This window comes from Patella vulgata, chromosome 6 (assembly GCF_932274485.2).
Source record: "Patella vulgata chromosome 6, xgPatVulg1.2, whole genome shotgun sequence".
NCBI lineage: Eukaryota > Metazoa > Mollusca > Gastropoda > Patellidae > Patella > Patella vulgata.
Genome location: NC_065884.2, coordinates 14,729,203 through 14,751,292, shown reverse-complemented (window position 1 = coordinate 14,751,292; position 22,090 = coordinate 14,729,203). Strand labels below are relative to the sequence as shown.

General features: G+C 34.7%; 1 protein-coding gene and 1 long non-coding RNA gene across 2 annotated transcripts in view; both read right to left on the bottom strand.

The window, feature by feature from the left end:
• Positions 1–8,685: 8,685 nt before the first annotated feature.
• Positions 8,686–10,355, bottom strand: LOC126823869 (uncharacterized). Its single transcript, XR_007681349.2, has 3 exons — positions 10,034–10,355; positions 9,336–9,465; positions 8,686–8,920 (listed from the first exon to the last, which is right to left on the bottom strand). It is a non-coding gene; the product is annotated as an uncharacterized LOC126823869 (long non-coding RNA).
• Positions 10,356–12,271: 1,916 nt separating this feature from the next.
• LOC126824272 (ataxin-2) overlaps positions 12,272–22,090 on the bottom strand; it is a 121,087-nt gene continuing 111,268 nt past the window's right edge. The window contains exon 12 of the mRNA XM_050553468.1: positions 12,272–12,280. Within this exon, the coding sequence (XP_050409425.1) occupies positions 12,272–12,280 (9 nt within the window). The remainder of the gene's footprint in view (positions 12,281–22,090) is intronic.

Genomic DNA, 22,090 nt, shown 5'->3' with positions numbered 1-22,090 from the left:
TTGTTGTAACTGAATAATATGTCCCAAACTTTATTCTGGTCAACAAATTGTACTATTTTACAATATTCCAATTAATTGGTGATATAAATTTCACCTTAACATACCTAATTTAAAAAATTGGAAAAATTCAACTAAATGATTTGGAAAGCCTGACGTAAAGCTTTTCAAATGTGACTTGGATTTAAAAATATTTTGGAACCCTCTGGACAAGTAAAATAGGATTTAATGGATAATTTACACAACATGTAAGACACTAACACATCTAGTACTTAGAATAAAGCTATTTTTTATTTTCTGGAGCTGTCAAGCCAGCCAGAGTGTTATTGTCCCTTTAATGACTGTAGATACATGTAATGAACTAAGTATTGTTTATGTTGTCAGAATATTCAATATTTGAGGGAATTCCCACCAGTGAACGGTAGCCAATACATGTACAGGACTAAGTGCTGGTCAGGTTGTGAGAATATCTAACATACCAGATCCAGGACAGAGTCACCAGCCATATTGTAGTAGTTTGTGTCAATACTGGATAAAATGGTGGACATAGTTTTAATGACTTCATGTCTTGACAGGTCAATATCCTTCCCCACTTGTCATTGATCTTCTCAAATTATAGGATTACTTTCATTACTGAAGACATTCTCTGTCATTCTCAGCATAACATCATCTGTCTTATAGAAACATACAGAGAATTACATGAAGTGACGAAAGCATGTAGGTATACTCAAATGGAAACAAGAATATTGGAAAATTTGGTTTTAAATTTGGGGGATGACATCACACCCGAGAGTTTGAAACTGAACGTGAAACAAACTCAGAAGCTTCTTTAACCAGCATTGATGATTAAATCCAGGATAATTTAGCTTTTAGTGATATTGTATACCATTTACCACATATCTACCATGGTCCCCAATCCCTGAAACTTGGACATGCTTGATCATCGCTATTTTTACAAGTTTACATACAGTATATTAAAGGAGCTAAAACGCTAATATTTGGCACCTAGAAATTGACACAAATGGGTCGCAACACATATAAAAATGTAATATGAATGTATATAAACTGATTTACATTCAATTGTTTTCGTTTTACTGCAATTTCTAATCAGTTATGTTCGGCGTAATACGCCATATTAAGTCTCAATGGGATGGCAATCTCTAGCGTCTGGTTGTTCCAGTCTACACCAGTAGTATTTATTGCGCATGCTCTCCAGATAAGAATACGGCGTCACCATTTGACATGACTTATGGAATATGTCTAGCCTCGTTCTTCGAGTCTCTTGTTACAAATAGCGCTGAAACGCATTATTGTACACGATTCATGTACCAATGGTAAAATGTTTATTTTGTCTTGAATATTGGACATCAGAAGTCCATCTTTTCCCAGTAAGATCACAGCATCAATGTTGATTTAAATTGACAATTCGTGTTTTCAATGTCGAAGACTTAAGATGATATTGAGTTAGAGACTTAGCTACTTTAAAATTATCAATTTGACACTCATGTCTTCCTTTACAGTAGGTATAACATGTGGTGTTTTATACTACATGTATCTATTTCATATACAGACTGACTTTATAATAGTTATTACATGTGGTGTTTTATATTGCATGTATCTAGTTTTTATTCAGACTGACTTTACAGTAGTTATAACATCTGGTGTTTTATGACTGACTTTAAAATAGTTATTACATGCGGTGTTTTATACTGCATGTATCTATTTTATATTGATGGTTGACTTTATACAATAGTTAGTACATTTGATTTTTTATACTGCATACATATCTATTTTATATTTATGACTGACTTTACAATTGTTATTACAAGTGGTGTTATATACTGCTTGTATCTATTTCATATTTATAACTGACTTTACAATAGTTATTAGTATTACATATGGTATTATATTATACTATCCATATCGTACAGTATATTAAACTATCAATTTGACACTCATTAAGTGTTTTATACTGCATGTATCTATTTTATATTTATGACTGACTTTACTACAATAGTTATTACATATGGTATTATATTATACTATCCATGTCATACTTATAACTTTATATATTTTCTCGAATATAGATTACAAAACACAAGAACAAGCCCGATTGTTAACTTATACAGGTTGTTGATATTATGTAGACGTTAAACTCCATTTCATTTCATTTGTTGATATTATGTAATTAAACACATCCAAAATATGAACTAAAAATCCTTCATGACGAATAAATTGGCTTGTACAAAAATATAAATTACTATAATTACTATATTAAGACTTGATGAGCCATTTTGTGCTGTAGGAATCACCACCAAACTACAATATCAGCCCAAAAATGGGTTCATTTCTGTTGAGTATTTACAATCTCCCCAATGTCTTGCTTTTTACTATATTTTTCTATGTCCACATGTGCAAGGCACATTTGCTATTTTTATTGTAAAGTCTGCCACACAGTTTTTGTTGAAAAACAGTTACGCAAGTCAACACTGTATATAATAATAGGCATACATGTATCAGTGTCTTGATAAATGAGACTAGTCTGTATGATAACTGCAACCCATATCTCTCTTTTATACCCCATGCTCCCCTCTTTATCGTCTAATAAGAAAAGACCCAGTTTTTTCAGCAATTTTTTTAACTCTTGTGCATCGAAATTTGAATCTGTTTTTTTCTTTTATCTTGTTACTTGTTATCTTGTTTTGATTTTTTTCTGCGCTCGCTATCTGACTAACATTTGAACAGAGCTGTGCCACTGGAAAGATCATTATTTGGGTCAATGTAAATTGTCGTACAACCCTTTTACTGAGTATATTCATATATTATTTACTCTACCCAAATTAAATTTGAAACCAACTAAAACCCTAAACCTGATTATCATATTATAAAATATCACATTGGTGTTATGCTTCAGATGAATACAACAGACATACATTTTTTTATAAATTGCCAGATATTTAATACGTCTTCTGTGTTTTTTATGCCTATAGTGTTACGAATAACACAGGAATGTGAAATTCGGATTAGGAGACGAGTGGATTGGAAATAAATGTTTTTGTTTGAACAAGTTGATTTGACAGTGTGGAGGCATTGTTTAGGGACTTATCTATTGTTATATTAAGTGACTACGATAAGACTATTTGTTGATTTAAAAGATCTCGGTCGTTTACTTTGAAAACTAACCAGGGGGTTGAATGTTATATTTTATTGGTTCATTTCACTATTTATTGAAGCAGAAGTAATCTATTACTATATACCCATAATCAAATTTGACATCTTTACCAAAAAAAGTCTGGACCGTGGCATATTAATTATATGACACATGTCCGATAACCTCTTTTAACCTCTTTTTAAATTAGTTATTTTATGTTTATTTATTACTGTTATTCGAAGGTATCTCCATCTGAAATACTGTTTGAGTAAACATCACCTGATTGTACATGTAATATCTCTGCCAGTTTAAGCACTGGTGGATTAAGGAAATACATCATGTATGCAAACACTAAAGTTCTTCCAAGCTACAAATTTATGTCCGAGATCACAACTTTTAAAATTAACATTAAATCAAAATACAGCTTCAGAAGACAGACACCTTGTCATACCATGTTTTTTTGAGATGTCGTCTATCCCAGATATAAGCCGATTTTTGTCTTGAAGCGTCCTATGTTTTAAAAGTATGAGATTAGTGTATCGTAAAGGTATCATAATATGAATATTAAGACATAAGATTTTTTCTCACTTAAAAAAAAACAAGTAGAGCCTGTTGAATTTAGCTTTAAAACAAGTTCCTTTTGGTCTATGTGTTATACAAATTACATTAAATTACAACATATTGTGTGTAAATTCCTGAAGAATCAATACTTGTTAAATAATATATTCAACATCCCTTTATGTATCTTACAATTAACTGTTCATTAAAGGAGGTGGGGTCGATGGCTTAATGATTAGCATGTGCGCGCTGTATCATAAGACCTGTCATTGAGTCAACTGGCGTGGTTTCGATTCCCTGGCTGTACGTGGGAATAGGGTCATCTGTCCAGCCTCGTGGGTTTTCTCTGGGTTCTCTGGTTTCCTCCCCCTGCTAAAGACCCCTACGGCAATTTCCTTCTTTTTTTTGAATTCTCACTTCATCATCACAGTCACAATTAACAAAGAAATATTTCAATTGTGGTCAGGTATACTTAATACAAGGAAACAACTGGCTTATCCTGAACTGTTTGGATTTATAGCTGCACACATACACCTGTGTAAAAGTGACAAGAAATCTTGTGGTGAATTGATTAAAAAAGAACTATTAATGATCTTGGATCTTGATAGGAAAGTAGTACCAGTCTTTTTATATTGGGGAAATTTACTGAAATTATTACATTGGTTGAAATTTTTATGTTGACAGATGGCAGGCCTCAATTGCCCTTGGTCTGACACGTAATAGCATCTAGTCATTTGGATAGGATAACAAAAATGGTCCCATGTACACATTAGTGTGTACTTAAAATAACCCCTGTTAGTTGGAATTGGATGGTCAGTAGGCAGAAATATGGTGGAAACTTAAAGTATTTTAAACATAAATAAAAGAAATTACAAATTTTGAAGAAGTTTTGATTCTCTTCATGTATTTGTCCAGATATTGTTAAAAAAAATTTGGACTGAAATATACATGTAATGTACTGATGTGTAAATGGCAAAGAATGGCAAATGTTCAGATTGAGTATGATGTGTGTTATAAATAAATCATGTTAGAAAGTTTTTCATTAAGAAAGCGGGAAACCTCTCACGCAAAACTCGTTCTTTTCTCATCTATGCCTAACGCTCCGTTGGCATGAAATGGTAGTGTACATTGTTATACACACTAAATAGATCTAGGTGTGTCCACACATTAGTATTAATATTAATCTATTATAGAATCATTAAGAAATCATTGCACCGCTCTAACCTATATGATTTATATGTAATAGAGTATTTCTTTTTAAAGCACTGCCTAGCTAATATGTCATACTAAATAATCACTATTGTCCCCTATAAGTAGCTTTAGGCTGATATGTGTCCTTAAGATTGTTTATTGTGACAGTAAAATTAGTACTATACGAATCTGTATGTGATTTTACTGTTATATATTGTGATATATCGGGCTTGTCATTTATACATTTCTATATTTAACCCGAATACCAGTGTGGTCTTGAAATCAAATTCTGTATTACAGGTACAACTATACTACATGTAGGTTGGGAGCCTTAGAGTCCCTCTGTTCACCATTAAAAAAGGAAACAGTTGCTCCGGTGATACAGCACTGCGCAGGTCGGTCCAAGATCCTTTTTGTGCTCCGGTCCCCGATGACTATATATATATATATAGATATATATATATTTTAAAAGAGTTCTCACCGTAAAAGGATATCATACATTCTAAAAGATTAAGTAGAAAATACCATTAAAGAAATTTTATTTAAATGCCTACATGTTTCGCCGTTAGGTTTTCAAGGCAAAATAGATAATGGCGTTACGTCATTATGTTGCGTCATTATGGAGAGATAGTTAAAATAATTTTTCATAAAAATTAAAACGAAATAATATCACTGGTTAAGTTTGGGTTTGAATTATACATTGGATCCACAAATGAATTACGGAATCGTGTGACAGTACATAAACAGCATATAAAAGAGGAAATATACCGCAAAATCCCATTAAGTGGGCATATCGCGGAGTGTGCTAAAAATAAATCGCCACATTTTCATATATTCCCCTTTTATAAACTGTCTTATAATAATGTCACAAATTAAGAGTTAAAGAAGAGTATTTTATAAACAAATTAAAACCCAAACTTAACCAGTGATATTATTTCGTTTTAATTTTTATGAAAACTATCTCTCCATAATGACGCTACATAATGACGTAACGCCATTATCTATTATTGCCTTGAAAACCTAACGGCGAAACATGTAGGCATTGAAATAAAATTTCTTTAATGGTATTTTCTACTTAATCTTTTAGAATATATATATATCTGCACAATTTCATTTAAGTCTGATGAGTTCGAAATGAACGAAATGAGTCGCGTCATGAGAGAAATCAGGGACGGCTACTCGCCACTCGTAGATTTCTAATTTTATTTATACTCGGTTGATCAAAAATCATAGTAAAAACTAGCAATTTTAGGTAGATGTCATTCAATATGGATGATCAGAGGTTTTCATCCTACTTTGGTAAGGGTTTGGGTGGAATGCGTGCACTGTAGTTCAAAACGTCTGTCATTGAGTTAAATGCTGTGGTTTCGATTCCCAGCTTGAGGGTGACAAGGAGTCGGGGGGTGCCTGTGCAACCTCATGGGGTTTATCCAGGTCCTCCGGTTTCCACCCACTTCTCAAATATAAATGAACCATATGTTAGTCCAGAAATGTCCTAGTTTGTTTTGAGTGGACGTTAAGTGCTGTTTGTCTCTCTATCCTTCCTACTTTAGTTTGATCAGAGAATTCCCTCAATCTATCCTATGTAGAGGATCTGATAATCTGGTTGAATACCGGGAAAGATTATGGACCACCCAACTTACTATCTGGTACGAGCAGAGAGTTCTGTCTGTCTAGGTATTATTAGGTTGTATCTTACAATCTTATATCAGATTTTTCCTCTAACCTCTAAGCATTGAAGGGGGGTTGGATGGCTGAATGGTTAGCGCGTGCGGTCTGTATCATAAAGTCTGTCATTGAGTCTGTCAATTCCCCGGTTGTAGGTGACAAGGAGGAGGGTCGTCTGTCCAACCTCGTGAGTTTTCTCTGGGTTCTCCGGTTTCCTCCCTCTGCTAAAGACCCCTACGAGCTAGCGAATTATTGAAATAAATAAAAATTAAACCATATGTTTGTCCCAATATGACCCAATTTGTATCAAGTGGATGCTAAACTCCATTTCTCTCTCTCTCTCTCTCGTATCGGATAATCTGGCTTGATATGCAGAAATAAAAGAGATTTAAGAAACATGTGGCACAAAAATTATCTTTATTCATTCAGGTAGACACTCACAAATTAAAATACAGAATATACCAAATAATTATCATGAAATGAAATGAGGTTTAACGTCCAACTGTTCTGCTCCGAACTGGGCTAATGAAGACGGGCATACGCCATACAGTGTGCTATGAGTGAAATTTTGCCCAGACAGCAGCACTACGGCCTACTTTTATATCGAATTCCAACTGTCAAGGGATCTTTTACTTGCTCGCCAATGTGTACACGGGACCTCGGTTTTTTGTCTCATCCGAAGGACTAGACAGCTGTCCTCGCCTGGCCCTCCATCCTGCATCAATGACAAGGGGGAACCACGCCGGAAAATCTGGATGAACTTTCTCGGCCAATGCAGGGATCGAACACCCGACCTCCAGGCTAGCGAGCCAGTGTCTTACCCACTTAGCCACATGATCCCCAAATAATTCCCATACTGTGTGTGAGGTTGAATCTGATGTTATTGATGAAACAGCTCGGTCAGCAAATATAAATGATCTTGTTGACATGGAGTTTTTCTAATTCTTCAAAAAAAAATGTTGTCAAGTGTAAGTCAATCTTTGCTGGCAGAGAGAAATCATTACCATAATTACTTGTAAATGCATTTAAAATTGTTAAGAAGTGGCGAGACATTTGACCCAGTTTACTGTTAGGTTTATTTATACACGCTTTTAGATTATCTGACCTTATCCCATTATAGGGGTTTGACATTTTAATTTACGCCAGTAATATGTCAGACGATATACACATATGTATTTTATATACACATGTATTTGGTGCTTTATTTTCTAGTTAATAAGATACACTTTTTTTTACCACGATTGTTTCTGTTCTGGATGATATGTGTCATATAAAATCCTTGAGAGAGAGGGTTTAACAGTTTGAACTTGACACAAACTAGGTCATTTTGAGACTAACATGCTTTATTTTTATTGCAATTATTTGCTTGTGCAGTGGTAGGAAACCGGAGGACCCAGAGAAAATCCTGAGGTTGGAGAAGTGACCCTACTCCTTTGCATGTTAAAGTGGAGAATCAAACCAGACCACTTGACTAAATGACATACCTTATGATCTAAAGCGCATGCATTAAACCATTTGGTCCCCCCGCCCTCCTACCCTCCCCCCCCCCACCTTCAAAATCAAATTACCAGATTCATCAAAATTCATCCAAGTTCATCAGAGAATAATCATTGCACTTTTATATATTCCACCAAATAATCTATGAACATTAGAGTTGAAATCTATTTTTACGACTAATACTCTAATCCAGTGATTCTCAACCAGTGTGCCGCGAAATTTTGAATCGCACACTAAGAAAATGTGATAACCCAGGTGATCCCAATTGAGTATTCACTGATATCTACTGGTATGTTAATAGCTGTATTTTTTTTTGAGTCATTCTATGTGTCTATGACTAGATAATCTCTGTTTACAGTTGTATTCCATCAGACTTATCATGTTTTTTTTGTTTTGTTTTTTTGCAAAATTCAAATATTTCTCATATATATATTGCGCCAGGTGTGCCGCTATTTTTTCATGTGTTCCAAGGTGTGCCGTTGGCAAAAAAAGGTTGAGAACCACTGCTCTAATCTATTGCACCAAGAATCTTACTAATTGATATTTCTGCAAAAAGAAATTTTGGGCACCTGAACCAGTGCCCCATCTTATCACCCAAATCCAATAGTCCTGTACTTTTACATCCTAAGTCATTTACGTATAATTGTGTTTTGGTATATTTGTCAGGCTGTATCTCAAGAAGCAGGACCAAGTACAAGTACAAGTGATGCCAATAAAGCACTCTTCTTACAGAAAGTCAGAGAAAGCAATGAGGCCATTAATAATGGAGATTTTCTGCAAGCCATACAGTTATATTCAGATGCCATTGCTCTTGATCCAGCCAATCACATCCTCTTTACCAATCGCTCAGCTGCTTACCTGAAAATAAACCAACCACAGAAAAGCTTACAAGATGCACAAAAAGCCAGGCAACTTAATCCAAAATGGGCCAAGGTAAGTGATACATGTATTAGTATTCAGTTGAACTTCAAAATCTTGATAAAGTGCCATCTTCAGAATCCAGAAAATATGCTTCCTGGAAGTTCATTAAGAAAGTTTTCAGTGTATATTTTTAAAGATAAACTTTAAGTGGCATTTAGCAATTAGAAAACACATTACAAGAACACAATTTTTATGGGAAACAATCACTGGTTTTATTCTAAAAGCAGGTACGTCACTGTGATTTATAACGATAAGAGGATATTTGTGGAAATGTCGTGCTTTAGAATAAAACCAATGATTGTTTCCCATATAAATTGTGTTCTGTTAATATTTTTAATGAGGCTAACTAGACCTTTATATAACTGTCATCCAAAATCTATGTCCAATGTTATTAATCTTCCTTCCAGTAACCTTTACCCAACCGTTGAATTTATGCTGCCTTAAAGACCATATAGATACATATAGTTGTTGCCTGGCAATACCTGTTTTTAAAATGAATAGCATTTTCAGTTGTTATTTCGTACAATGTCCCATTTAAATATTTATCAACATAATACAATAGTGCATTGATTATTTATCCTGAAAAACATCAGTCATTCCACTTATTCGGAAATTACTTGGATCACCGAAGAAGATTATATACACATTAGGTTACATGTCTGCTCCAGGTATCTTAACAATTCTTCCCGTTTACAAAGGATTAATCCCTTTAAATCTATATAAATAAAATCAAAGTGTGTATATATGTATGTTCGCCCATCACCCCCACATATGCATTATCAAATTAACCAGCATGACCGTCTGGGAATGTTTTAGGCCGATGAATTTGGGCCCCGGGTGAAATGGGCCTGAATCTGGGCGAATTATGTTTCATCGCCGCTCTCCACCCCTACATATGTGGTATCAAATTAACCAGGATGACCCGTGCGAATTTGGGCCCCGAGTGAATTTATGTCCTGAGCAAATTGGACCCTGGGCGAAGCCGGATATCCTGCTAGTAACAAAAAAAATTTGATTTTAATTTCATATTGAAAACAAGTTTAAACTTACCTAATTTTTAAAGATGCCAGCAATTTGCACAGCCATTTGCAGTGTTCCATGAAAACTTCTATAGTGATTCGTTAAACATCAATGTTTCAGAAATGGCTTAATAAATCAGTCCAAAATTTTGCATGCAATCTAGTTTGAACACCCCACCCCAATTGCCAAAAGCGCAAATGCATCTTTAAATTTTAGTAATAATAACAATATGGTTCAATTTGTAAAACTCCAATCTTAGGCCTTTCAAAAATTTCATCAGTGGAATGAGAATTTAGAGGATTCACAGATAAATGTGCAGGTGGTTTTGGGCACATGATCTGTTTCTACGGCTCACTACGCAAAAATTCCAACCATGTCAGGCTTTAAAAAAATTGTTGAAGTGGTACATTTGATTACACGGTGGTGTAACTCTGCAACGCTTTCAATGAGAAATTTCGTAAAAATAGCATCCAAACAAACATCCGTTTGGCACTTCTCTGTCGTAAATCAATACAGAAATTCCATAACCCCAAACTAACATATAATAATTCTTCTCTGCCACAGATAGATTTCAAATTCATCATGTTTATATACATTATTTACAAAATTATAAGTTCAATGTACCAAGAATGTGTCGATTTTTTAAAGAATAATATAAGTTTTGTCCATGCAGATTTTGTTCACTTGCGAAAGAAACATTTTTGGGGCAGTTGACGCAAACTCCATCGTGGTAAGATATGATCTTAATTCAATAATAATGCTGTGTTAGATGTTGACAGACAGGCTAATATTATTTGAGTTAAATTTATCATGTTATTTGCTCGGCCCACCAATCTGTTTGTTAAACAATACAACATTAAGCTTTTGCCCCCACCAAATTTGTTGTTAACGGATCATCTTGGTATGTCTTTGTCTGTGTTCTGTGCTGTATGGTACATGTATTTAGAATGTTCACGAACTCCCCAATAAATATTGTGATGTCTTCTTTAATTTATAAGCTAATGATGTACTACAATAGATTACTAATTAACCAATACAATAAATTAAACAATACAATAAATAAAACAATACAATAAATTAAAAATATTACATTAAGCTCCCCCCAAACCACAATTGTTGTCAATTGACCATCTTGGTATGCATTGTTTGTATTTTTGAAGTATTTATAGGGTATACTCATGAAGTGGCTATAAACATTGTGATGTTGTCTTTAATTTTATAAGTTAATAATGAATTGCAATGGACTACTAATTAGCCAATACAATTATAAGCCTTCCCCTGACCAAACTTGGTATGCCTTTGTATATATATATTGTGGCTATAAATATTGTGATAAGATTTTATTGTATCAATATGCCCATTAAGAGCAACATAAATATATTATAAAAAAAAAAAAATAATAAAAATAGCAAAATCGAACAAAAACATTTGATGTAATAAAGGAGAAATACACATAAACATGACATTTCAAATATAACGAACTTCATTATTGTGATGTTTTCTTTAATTTATAACTAAGTATCTTGCAACGGACTACTAATTAGCCAATACAATTAAACAGGACTAAATTTGTTATCAACGGATCTTCTTGGTATGTCTTTGTTTGTGTTGTCAGGAATTTATAGGGTATATTCGTGAAGTGGCTATAAATATTGTGATGTCTTGTTTAATTTAGGAGCTAATGATGTATTACAATGGACAACTAATTAGCCATTCTTGACTCGCTTGATGCATTAGTTACTAGTACAAATACATGTACCTGAATACCGACACAAATGTGTTTTTTGGATATCTACCCTTTCATTAGCTTTACGGCTTGATTTTATTATGCCAGGGACACACTATGTGGATTTTATTCGCTTTTAGTTTGGTCGAAGTGTCTGCTGCCGAAGTTAATCAGGCAACACAGCTATTCGCTTATAGTTCGCTTATGGATACACAAGGCAAATGCCTATGCCAATTTCTTTGCAATAAAGTTGCTTGAAATTTAATTCACGCATGTGCCGATGTGATTTGGCTACATAATATAGGCGGCGATAAATATTCTGGGGATAAATATGTGTTTGATGTATAAGCAAATGGTGTTGCGAATCTCGCAGGTCCAGAAACACTAGATGGAAATTTGCTGGCGGAGGAGGGTTCGTCCGTATGATTCGCTGTAAAAATTCGCCAAGAGTGTCCTATGCATAATTTGCCAATCTTAAATGCCTTGATTCAATGATAGACCTTATGATCTAAAGTTCATGTTTTATAGACCATTCGGCCACCTTAATTCACCTGGTAAACAATGAGCTCAGGATGTTAATGATAGTCTTCTTGTTTCAACTAAAAACATGATTATATAGGTTACTTACCTTTTTTGAATTTTGGGGGGGGGGGGGGGTGGTGGATGGCTGAATGGTTAGCGTGCGCGCGCTGTATCATAAAGTCTGTCATTGAGTCGACTAGCGTGGTTTTGAATTCCCGGTTGTACGTGACAAGGAGTAGGGTCGCCTGTCCAACCTCGTGGGTTTTCTCTGGGTCCTCCGGTTTCCTCCCACTGCTAAAGACCCCTATGCGCAAGGGAATTATTGAAATAAAATTAAACCATATGTTAGTCCCAAAATGACCTAGTTTGTGTCGAGTAGACGTTAAACCCCATTTCTCTCTCTCTCTCTGTTTGATTTTGTGATGAAGGATTAGATATTATTTTTAATGTCGGTCACACAATTAGAAAATTTGACATTGATTTAATTTTTATTTCTAATATCCGTTACAATTTTTTTGTTTTGGCTCTCTGACAATCTGATTAAAATGGGACGGTTTTTTTTTTCCATTCAGTTTTAATTTTTTGTTGATATGGACCAGATCGATGTACTCTATTGCTGTTAACAACATAAATATTTTTAATTAGATTAGCTCTCGGACTTCCGACATAAAAAGTTGACAGCAAATATCACTTGTTGTGGCTAACGACAGGGGCTGCAATTTGTCACTTATGATAAAAAAAAAATAATCCACATCCTTGAATATCTAAAGTATAGTAAAGTTGTACTATAGCCAAGACCAAATTTACCCTCATACATTAAAGAACTACAGGTACAAATTTGTCATGAATAAACAGCTAGCTGACCTTTCATAGAAATCGACCACCAATTGATTACTCATAGATATTTAAATATATTTGTGACAAATAGAACGGCAGGGTGTTTCTTATTGTGTATTTTTTTTAGGTTGTTTCTAAAGGATAAAGTACATACTGTGGTAAAGTGCTTTATTTAAGGTCAACAACTGTATGAGTACTTCGAGACATATGCACTTATTACTAACTTTTTTTATATGACATTTGGAGCCGCAGTGACTCAGTGAGTAGGACGTTGTCTTTCTAAACAGTAGGTTCTGTTTTGGATTCTGGTGTTGGCGTGATTCCCCTATGTCAGTGGTGTAGGATGGAGGGCCTGGCTATTCACAAGGTGTAGTCAATTGCCATGCATGTTAAAAAATCCTTAAGAGTTAGAATTTCCCTCATAGCTCACTGCATGGTGTATGCGCGTCTTCATTATCCCAGTCGTTGCACAAAAGTAGAATGTTATCCCCATTGGGGGGGGGGGGGGTGGATGGCTGAATGGTTAGCGTGCGCGCGCTGTATCATGAAGTCTGTCATTGAGTCAACTGGCGTGGTTTTGAATCCCCGGTTGTACGTGGCAAGGAGTAGGGTCGCCTGTCCAACCTCATGGGTTTTCTCTGGGTCCTCCGGTTTCCTCCCACTGCTAAAGACCCCTACGCGCAAGCGAATTATTGAAATAAAAATTAAACCATATGTTAGTCCCAAAATGACCTAGTTTGTGTCGAGTGGACTTTAAACCCCATTTCTCTCTCTCTCTCTCTCTCCCCAGATTGGGGGCATTGGTTGTTTTTAAGAATCTTGGGAATAAAAAATCCATTGTTTGAATTCGGAAATGGACCTAAAGGAACCTTCTGGATTTTTGATGCCTAGTTCCACTTGTCAGATACGGACAGGGAAAGTGTGCCATACGAGACTGACAAGGAAAGTGTGCCATCCAGTATTTGTTAGAATTAGACACATTGGTATGCATGTAAGAGGTCTCTTGGCAATTCGAATTAGATTAAGGATAGGCAGAAATGCTGATGTCCAGGAAAAATCATATTCCTGACGCAATGGCCCGAGAAATCCCTCTCTGGCCATTGCTGGATTAGCTTCTGATACTTGCGCTTTTGAGGGGGTGTGTCTATTCTTCCCGTTCAATCAAATCTATCCCCAAGCACAACAACATGCCAGTCCTTCCTTTAATCAGGGGCCTTCCCTAAAACTTTGGACAGTGATATAAGGTATTAAAAATGATAGCCTCGTTTGTCACACAATTAGTTTTTCTGCAATATTCTGCTATGCACTGGTTAATTGGGCGTAATAAAATCGTGAGTCATGACGTAACATTATGTAAACATATTTCATCCAATTTGGAGCTCTGTTTGGTATTGTTACGCAGTTAGCTATTGGTTGTTAATCGGACTATTGACCAGTCATAATTTAGAACAAGAATTTGCCTTCTTTACAGCAGTGAGTAGTGGGATTAGCTCTAATCAAACGAAACACTGCGAGAAGTATGAGGAAAAATAGGAGTGATAAAAAGATGAAATTTTCAAAATAAAAGAAGACTAAATTTTCAAGATAAAAGAAGCCTTTTTTTCAAAATAAAAGATGACTTATTTTCAAAATAAAAGAAGGACTTATTTTCTTAACTGAAAGGAATATTTTCTATAGTTATAATAATCATACACCTCTGTCCATTCATCAGATTTCTAACCTTCAGCTCAGTAGAAGAGGATCATGTCTATGCACATTCATTGGACTTAATGAAATATTGTTAGTAATGGAATGAATAAATAAAGCATTTGTATTTTTATAAGTCCTTATCAAATCATGAATGTTATTTAGCCGGAGGGCGAGATTATATTTATATACATCTGTGTTTTTGAAGATGGGTAATATGATTAGTACTTGATTCTTTCAAGTTATGCATGACTGCTGTTTGATAATAACCAGTCAAATAACTCTGATCCTGTGGACATTCCTTCACTATTGGCAGTTACAGCCCTATTACAATATAGCAATTACCTATAATAGATCAATATTATCCTTTGTCTAGTATTCTAACAGTATGTTTATTATAGTAATTACTGTTATTAAGGATAATATTAAGACTAAGTATTTATTATCAGATTTCTAACTGACATGTATTGAGGGTAATAAATCTTATTAGTGGTGAATACAACAGTGTAAGGATAGTGTTTCTCTTCTCTCATTAAATTACAGATTAGAGATTAAAGGGTTTAAAATTTAAGATATTTTGTACTCTGAATTATACCATCGATGGGCCCAGTATTTGTCAATGTTATTTTATGAGTATTAAAGTCTCTCATTAAACTACAGATTAAAGATTTTGAGGGTTTAAGATTTATGATATTTTGTACTCAAAATTATGCCGTCAAGGGGTCCAGTATGTGACATTTTTTTTCTCCTCAGGTATTTCATGAATATTAAAGACCCAACATTTCCTCATGAATGTTAATTATAGAGTTAAGACCAAACATAATTAAAACTTCTGTTATTAATAAACAGTTTGATCCAAATATTGAAATTGATCATATGTTTCTATTGATTTTGGACGGCCATCTTTATGTGTCATAGATAAATGAAGTTAAGTAACAATCATTTTGCTAGCCAACAATTGGAACGATATTTATATGCTAGATCGAGATTGATGGAAATTATGGCCATGTTTTGAGTTTCTTTGACTGATTGCAAATTGCGAGCCATTGATAATGAAAATTAGTACTGAAAACCTAAATGTCAAATCCAGTTTTTACCTCTTATGTGATTTCCCACAAAAGACAGATCTGTTCAATGGCAATTGGTATTAGCATACCTTGCCTCATACACAGGTCTATTACTTATGTCACATACCCTTTACAAATTCGATTTCATATCAACTAGCAATAAATTCTGATTATAAGGGAGAGAGAAATGAGATTTAACATCCAGTGAACACAAACTAGGTGATTTCAGGACTAACATAATGTTCAATTTTATTTCAAAAATGCACTTGCATGTAGGTATCTTTAGCAGTGGGATCGGATGACCCGAAGAAAACCCATGAGGCTGGACAGGCGATCCTACTCATTGTCATGTTCAAGTGGGAAATTGAAACCACGCTACTTGACTCAAACCACTAGACCACCCACCCCGCCCTACCCCAATTAAAAGTCCAAACCAATTTTATTTTTAGATTTTCATGGTTTTGATGAATAGAATAGCCAATCAATATCATGAACAATGTTTTTGTTTAAAATTTCAAAATTTGGAACTTAAGGCTTTTAAGAAGAGGCACCAAGTACTTTCTCATTTTAAATTAGTTTTTTTCCCAAAGAAATAGGAAGCATAAATTTTAATAGATATTCCCAGGGAACAAAAACTTAAATAAGTGTGGTCTAAAGATTTATTTATAGAAAAAACTTATAAACTTTAGCTTGACATACATGTACATAGGTTGGTCAGGTCGTACACACGTTAATAAATTAAGCTTTAACCCTTTCAATGCTAGACGTAAATCCACTGCCTGTGCTAGACCCTTTTTTGAGGAAAAAAGGGAGGTTGGAACTGAATGCCAAGCAGTACTTATGGAAGCTTTTATGAAAAATCTTTTTGTCTGTTGGGATGGGCATGAGGTTGGGCTAAGAGGAAAAAATAGAATTTTGGAAATTTGCATAATAATGTAGTCACGTGACGTCATGGCGGCCATTTTGGATTTCTCATTTCACACTAAAGCTAACACGAAAACGAATTTTTCTCCATGAAATACTTAAAAGATATTGTTTTTTTTACTGGATTTTGATAAAGATATATAAAATGAACAAAAATATCAATAGCAGCCATGAGCAATGCCGCCACGAACACGCGCATCTCGTCTCCCGCTGCCATGACCACGTGCGGATTGCAATACCGTGTTTTTACTTTCACTTTCACTTTCATCCCCAAGTCCCATATCATTATCAATATAGTCAGTCAATAGATCTACACGTTCGGGAATCAGGAATTACCTACGTATTTTACGATCCAGCAGGCCAGCATTATTATCAACATCAGAATTATTGTCAGAATCTACTGCAGACACAGGGCTATCGTGTTCACATTGGGCTTGTTCATCATGCACGGGAGACATAGCTAGCCATGGGCGGAACGTCGCGCAACAAATCACACACTTCATAATACCAATCACTGTCCTGACTACTATCATTATCAAGTAACTGGAAACGAATTATGTGTATCACCCGCCTCGAAATTGTCCACATGTTGGTCAGCAAGACGTCATTCACGACTTCGTCGAGAGTGCATCGTCTACGTTGTCACAATGCACTCCGCCATTTTACGGTTTGCTGCTTTGAAACACGTGGAAATATGTTCTAGTGTATAGAAAATACAATAGATGGCACTTGCAGTTACGGTACTAATTTTAGCGAGGGCTTTACTGAGTACACGGTAATACCGGGTACGGGCATTTTACCGACATTTTATAATACCCGGTACTACCGGGTATACGCAGTGAAAGGGTTAATAGACATTTATATATGTATAAATAATAGTTAATGGTTTAATATTGACATTGAATTTACTGAGTTTACACCAACGAGTAGCTTTCTGACTATTTCTGACTTGTATTTATAATCTTGTAGAAATGTCACCTAGCTCGTTATGTTACCTCCTACAGGTTTTGTGACTTTCGGCCGAGAGCCATATAAAGTTATTGTATAGATGGGAGGTGGAAACTGTTGTACGTCGTCTGTTAGCCTATTGACAGACGTGAAAACCTATTGATGGAAATCGTCTAATAAAGTAAACCAGTACACAAGAGAAAATTAAACAAGGAGGAAAGAAAATCAAACAAAAATGAAGACAACCACTTGCGACCTGTTGATTTTAAACGGCATTTCGTTGACTTTGGTTTCGGCATTTTGTAGTTAGAATAGCGAGACCATGTCAAAAGGCTTGAATGTTATTCTAAATGACTACAGTGTAAAGTGACCTAACACGTTGGAATCTTAAGAGATGTACAGATTTACACCACATCGTTTGCCGCCTATTGGCTATTCCGTTTGAAACGTAGTAGTTAAATTTGTTAGTTGCTTTGTGAATGGGGTTTATTTTTGAGGTGAATGGTTACAAATATTTAGAAATAACAATTTTAGCATTCAGTTAATGGGAGGGATAACTATATCGTGACAAAAAGTGGTCCAAAGATTGTAAACTATTTTCTTCCTTAATACTTAAATGTGTTCACACCTACAAGGGTATATATTTCTCAGTTTGCACGGATGATGAATAAATTCTGCAACCAATTAGGCAGAAAATGTCCCACCTTGATAGGTACATTTCTGGACCAATGGTCTTTTTTTTCTTTCTACGTAACTTGAATCCCTGGTTGTACGTGACAAGGAGTAGGGTCACCTGTCCAACCTCGTGGGTTTTCTCCGGGTCCTCCCACTGCTAAAGACCCCTACGCGCTAGCGAATTATAGAAATAAAATTGAACCATGTGTTAGTCCCGAAATGACCTAGTTTGTGTCGAGTGGACGTTAAACCCCATTTCTCTCTCTCTCTCTCTCTCTCTCTATGTAACTTATTTATTTTGTATACCTTTTCTTCTTCAACCTTATTTCACATGGTGTGCAAGTAAAAGAACCCTTGGCAGTTGGAATTCAGATAAAAAAGATGCTGCCAGGGCACAATTTCCTTCATAGCAAACTTTGTGGTGTAGGCCTGTCTTTATTAGCCCAGTTGGTGCAGAAAAGTTGACCATTAAACCCCATTTCTTTTTAATTCATTTCAAGTTTAAAACAGGGTCTTATTCGTGAAAGGGCGGTTGAGTGGCCAAATGGTTAACGCATACATGTTGGATCATAAGGTCTGTTATTGAGTCAAGTGATGTAGTTTCGATTCTGCGATTGTATGTGACAAAAGGAGTAGTGTCATCAGTCCTACCTCATGGGTTTACTCCAGGTCCTCTGGTTGCCTCCCACTGCTAAAGACCCCTACATGCAAGTGAATTATCGAAATAAAGTTAAACTATATGTTAGTCCTGAAATGACCTAGTTTGTGTTTAGTGGACATTAAACTGTTAAACCACATTTGTCTCTCCCTCTCTCTTATTCATAAAAAATTCCTGTCTTCATTAGCCCAGTCGGCTAATTCATTAACTTTTTCATTAACTGAGTATGATCCATGTACAAATTTAACTCGGAACCAATGGAAAAGACGTTGAGGAAAAAATATTTTAGTTGATCATATGATGAATAAAAAAATATTAATATTTTGACTGTAAAATATTGTACGAGTGTCAGTTGGAAAATCTAACAAACTGTTTACTTTTTGACGGGTAACATTTTACAATTCAGTATAAAATATCTTGGAAGAAAACATTCGATATTTTCATGAATAGTTTGGATAATCTATTTTAGGAATAAAACCTTCAGATATTTTCATGAATAGTTTGGATAATGTATTTTAGGAAGAAAACATTCGGAAATTTTCATGAATAGTTTGGATAATCGATTGTAGAAATGTTTCCTGAATAGCTTTACTTTATTTATATAGTGATATAGATAAGTGAACAGTATGATGTGTGCTTCAGTTTTTATAGAGATTACGCATTCCTTGAATTTTATCTAAATCCTTAATTCTTTTACTTCCCGTTGCCGTTGGCATTCAGGTTGTCTTTATGAACACAATTTATGAACGTTTTATTTTTATTTGTACTATGAATATTTTTAAAAACCTATATAAGATTACTAAAGTGTAATCATGCACATCTTTATTTTCATGAATTTAACATTAGGATTTTTTGAGTTTGATCCAGCATTATCTCCATAATTTTCATGCTAGATTGATTTTACCTTGAAATATCCTACCAATATCGATATCAATAGATTAAGTTGCTTTATAAACATGCATTATGCAAGAGCTAAATCTGCCTATTGCAGGTCTTTCATTAGGCCTGAAATGTTATCTAAATTATTAATTAAACCTTAATTAACTGATCCAGGCCATAATCCACTCTCTATGACATCGGATACTCGATATTTTAACTAGATTAGAACGGTTCGCCATTTAAAAATTTAATTTAAAAATGGGAAAGAGAGGCTAAGTCGCGAATATTCCAGTGCCCTGGTTACCTCAATGCACACATCTTGTCAAAACTGCAAACAGTGATAACTTTGGCTCAGAATAAAATAATTTGAATGAAATTTTCAATATTTACATTTTACATTATCTATTTTTGAGCTACATGTATCATAGCAAGAATGGTCAGCTCTTTATCTAAATCTTGCATCATGTATCTTTAACTCAAAGATTCAACATAACCAGAATGAAGAACAGACAAGCAACAATATGGCAAATCTCAGTCCCTGGGGTGCACTGGATAGTAAATTCTACTGTCTGGCCGTTTACCAGATTATATGGCCGAATACATCATCCGGTGTAGTGACATCCTTTGCTAGAAGCAAGTTCTCTCTAATGAAAAATAAAACCCACTGGTGATGGGAATCAAACAATGTATTTATTTTTAACCAACAGGGAGTAGTATAACTCTGAAACAGACAGAATGGCAGTGAAACACCATCAGAACTATGTCACCCATGGGCTCGCGTTGCCCTTATAGGCCTACTTCAAATTTTAGCCATTTGGCAACCCTAGTGTAGCTACTAACCTCGAACAAACAAAGGGACAAGCAGTAGTCACAATATGCGTAGATGAAACTCCGTTTTGGCTGCTTGAAGGTCCAATTACATATAATTGATAGTAAAGAGACACTTGATCATGTGTTTTTTTTAGAAGATTTCAAAATGTCTAAACATCTTGCATTTAACTAAATCACATCTATTTGTTATGCAGTTTTGTAAGAAACAGACCCGAACATGTAATTATCCAAAAAATGAGTCGGTGATCGCTGTATTTGTCAAACTTGAGTAAACTTTGTGATCTTTCTTGAAAAACTTCTCAGTCTATATTTCATCCTTCAATACTATAAATTATATGATTCATGCAATTTGTAAACATTTTATTTGAATAGCGTACATTTTATTTGAATAGCGAACATTTTCAAATTATCTATTTCAATGCATACTAGGCATTTAAATCGTTTTGAATAGGTGAGTATTTAAACAGGTCGTTTATCAATATAGACTGTTAACAAGACTGTATGCGTACTTAATGTTAGACCCATTTAAGTTTATTGTAATGGAAAAAACACCAAATCTCTTGTCTATTACGTTTTTGTGGGCATAAATGACTTAACATTACTCTGTGGTTGAAGAATACCTGAGAATTTAGGAAGAATTTGTTTAAATATAGGGTGGGGATAATTTGAAGAGGATGCTTCAGATTTGTGTAATTATTTGAATAAATAAAACGCATAAATATTATAGCAAGAGTGCATTGTTTTAATGGTGTCTTAAGAATATATTTTGAATGAAGGGAGGGTTATTGTTTTTATAGGGCCTACTTTTTTTGAATGAAGGGAGGGTGCATTGTTTTTATAGTGTCTAGGAGTAGGGCCTACTTTTTTTTTGAATGAAGGGAGGGTGCATTGTTTTTATAGTGTCTCACGTTTAATTTGAGTAATATAATATTGAGTACTTAACACGATTTTGTTTATAGAAACTGTAGTATTTCTACTCAGACATTGTAAGCGACAAAGATGTATAAATACATATTGATTTTTATTTTATGACTGGTGTATAAATGTACATGTAAGCTCTCCTTTTTACGGTTATTGAATGGAATGTACGATTAATTAGAGACAGTGTGAAGAGGGCTTTATTCAGTTAAGAGGTCATAAAAACTATACTTTGTTGTCGGTGTGAAAGTGTTGAAGTAATATAATATAGTTCATGAGAACTAGCTTCTTAAAGCCTTTGATCTTCATTTGAGGGATTTTGAGTCCATTGTGATCTGCAATATTGTAAAAGTTGAATCTTTTAAAGAAATAGAGTCCAAAAATTGTTTAATTCAATTCAATATGTACAAAGTTAT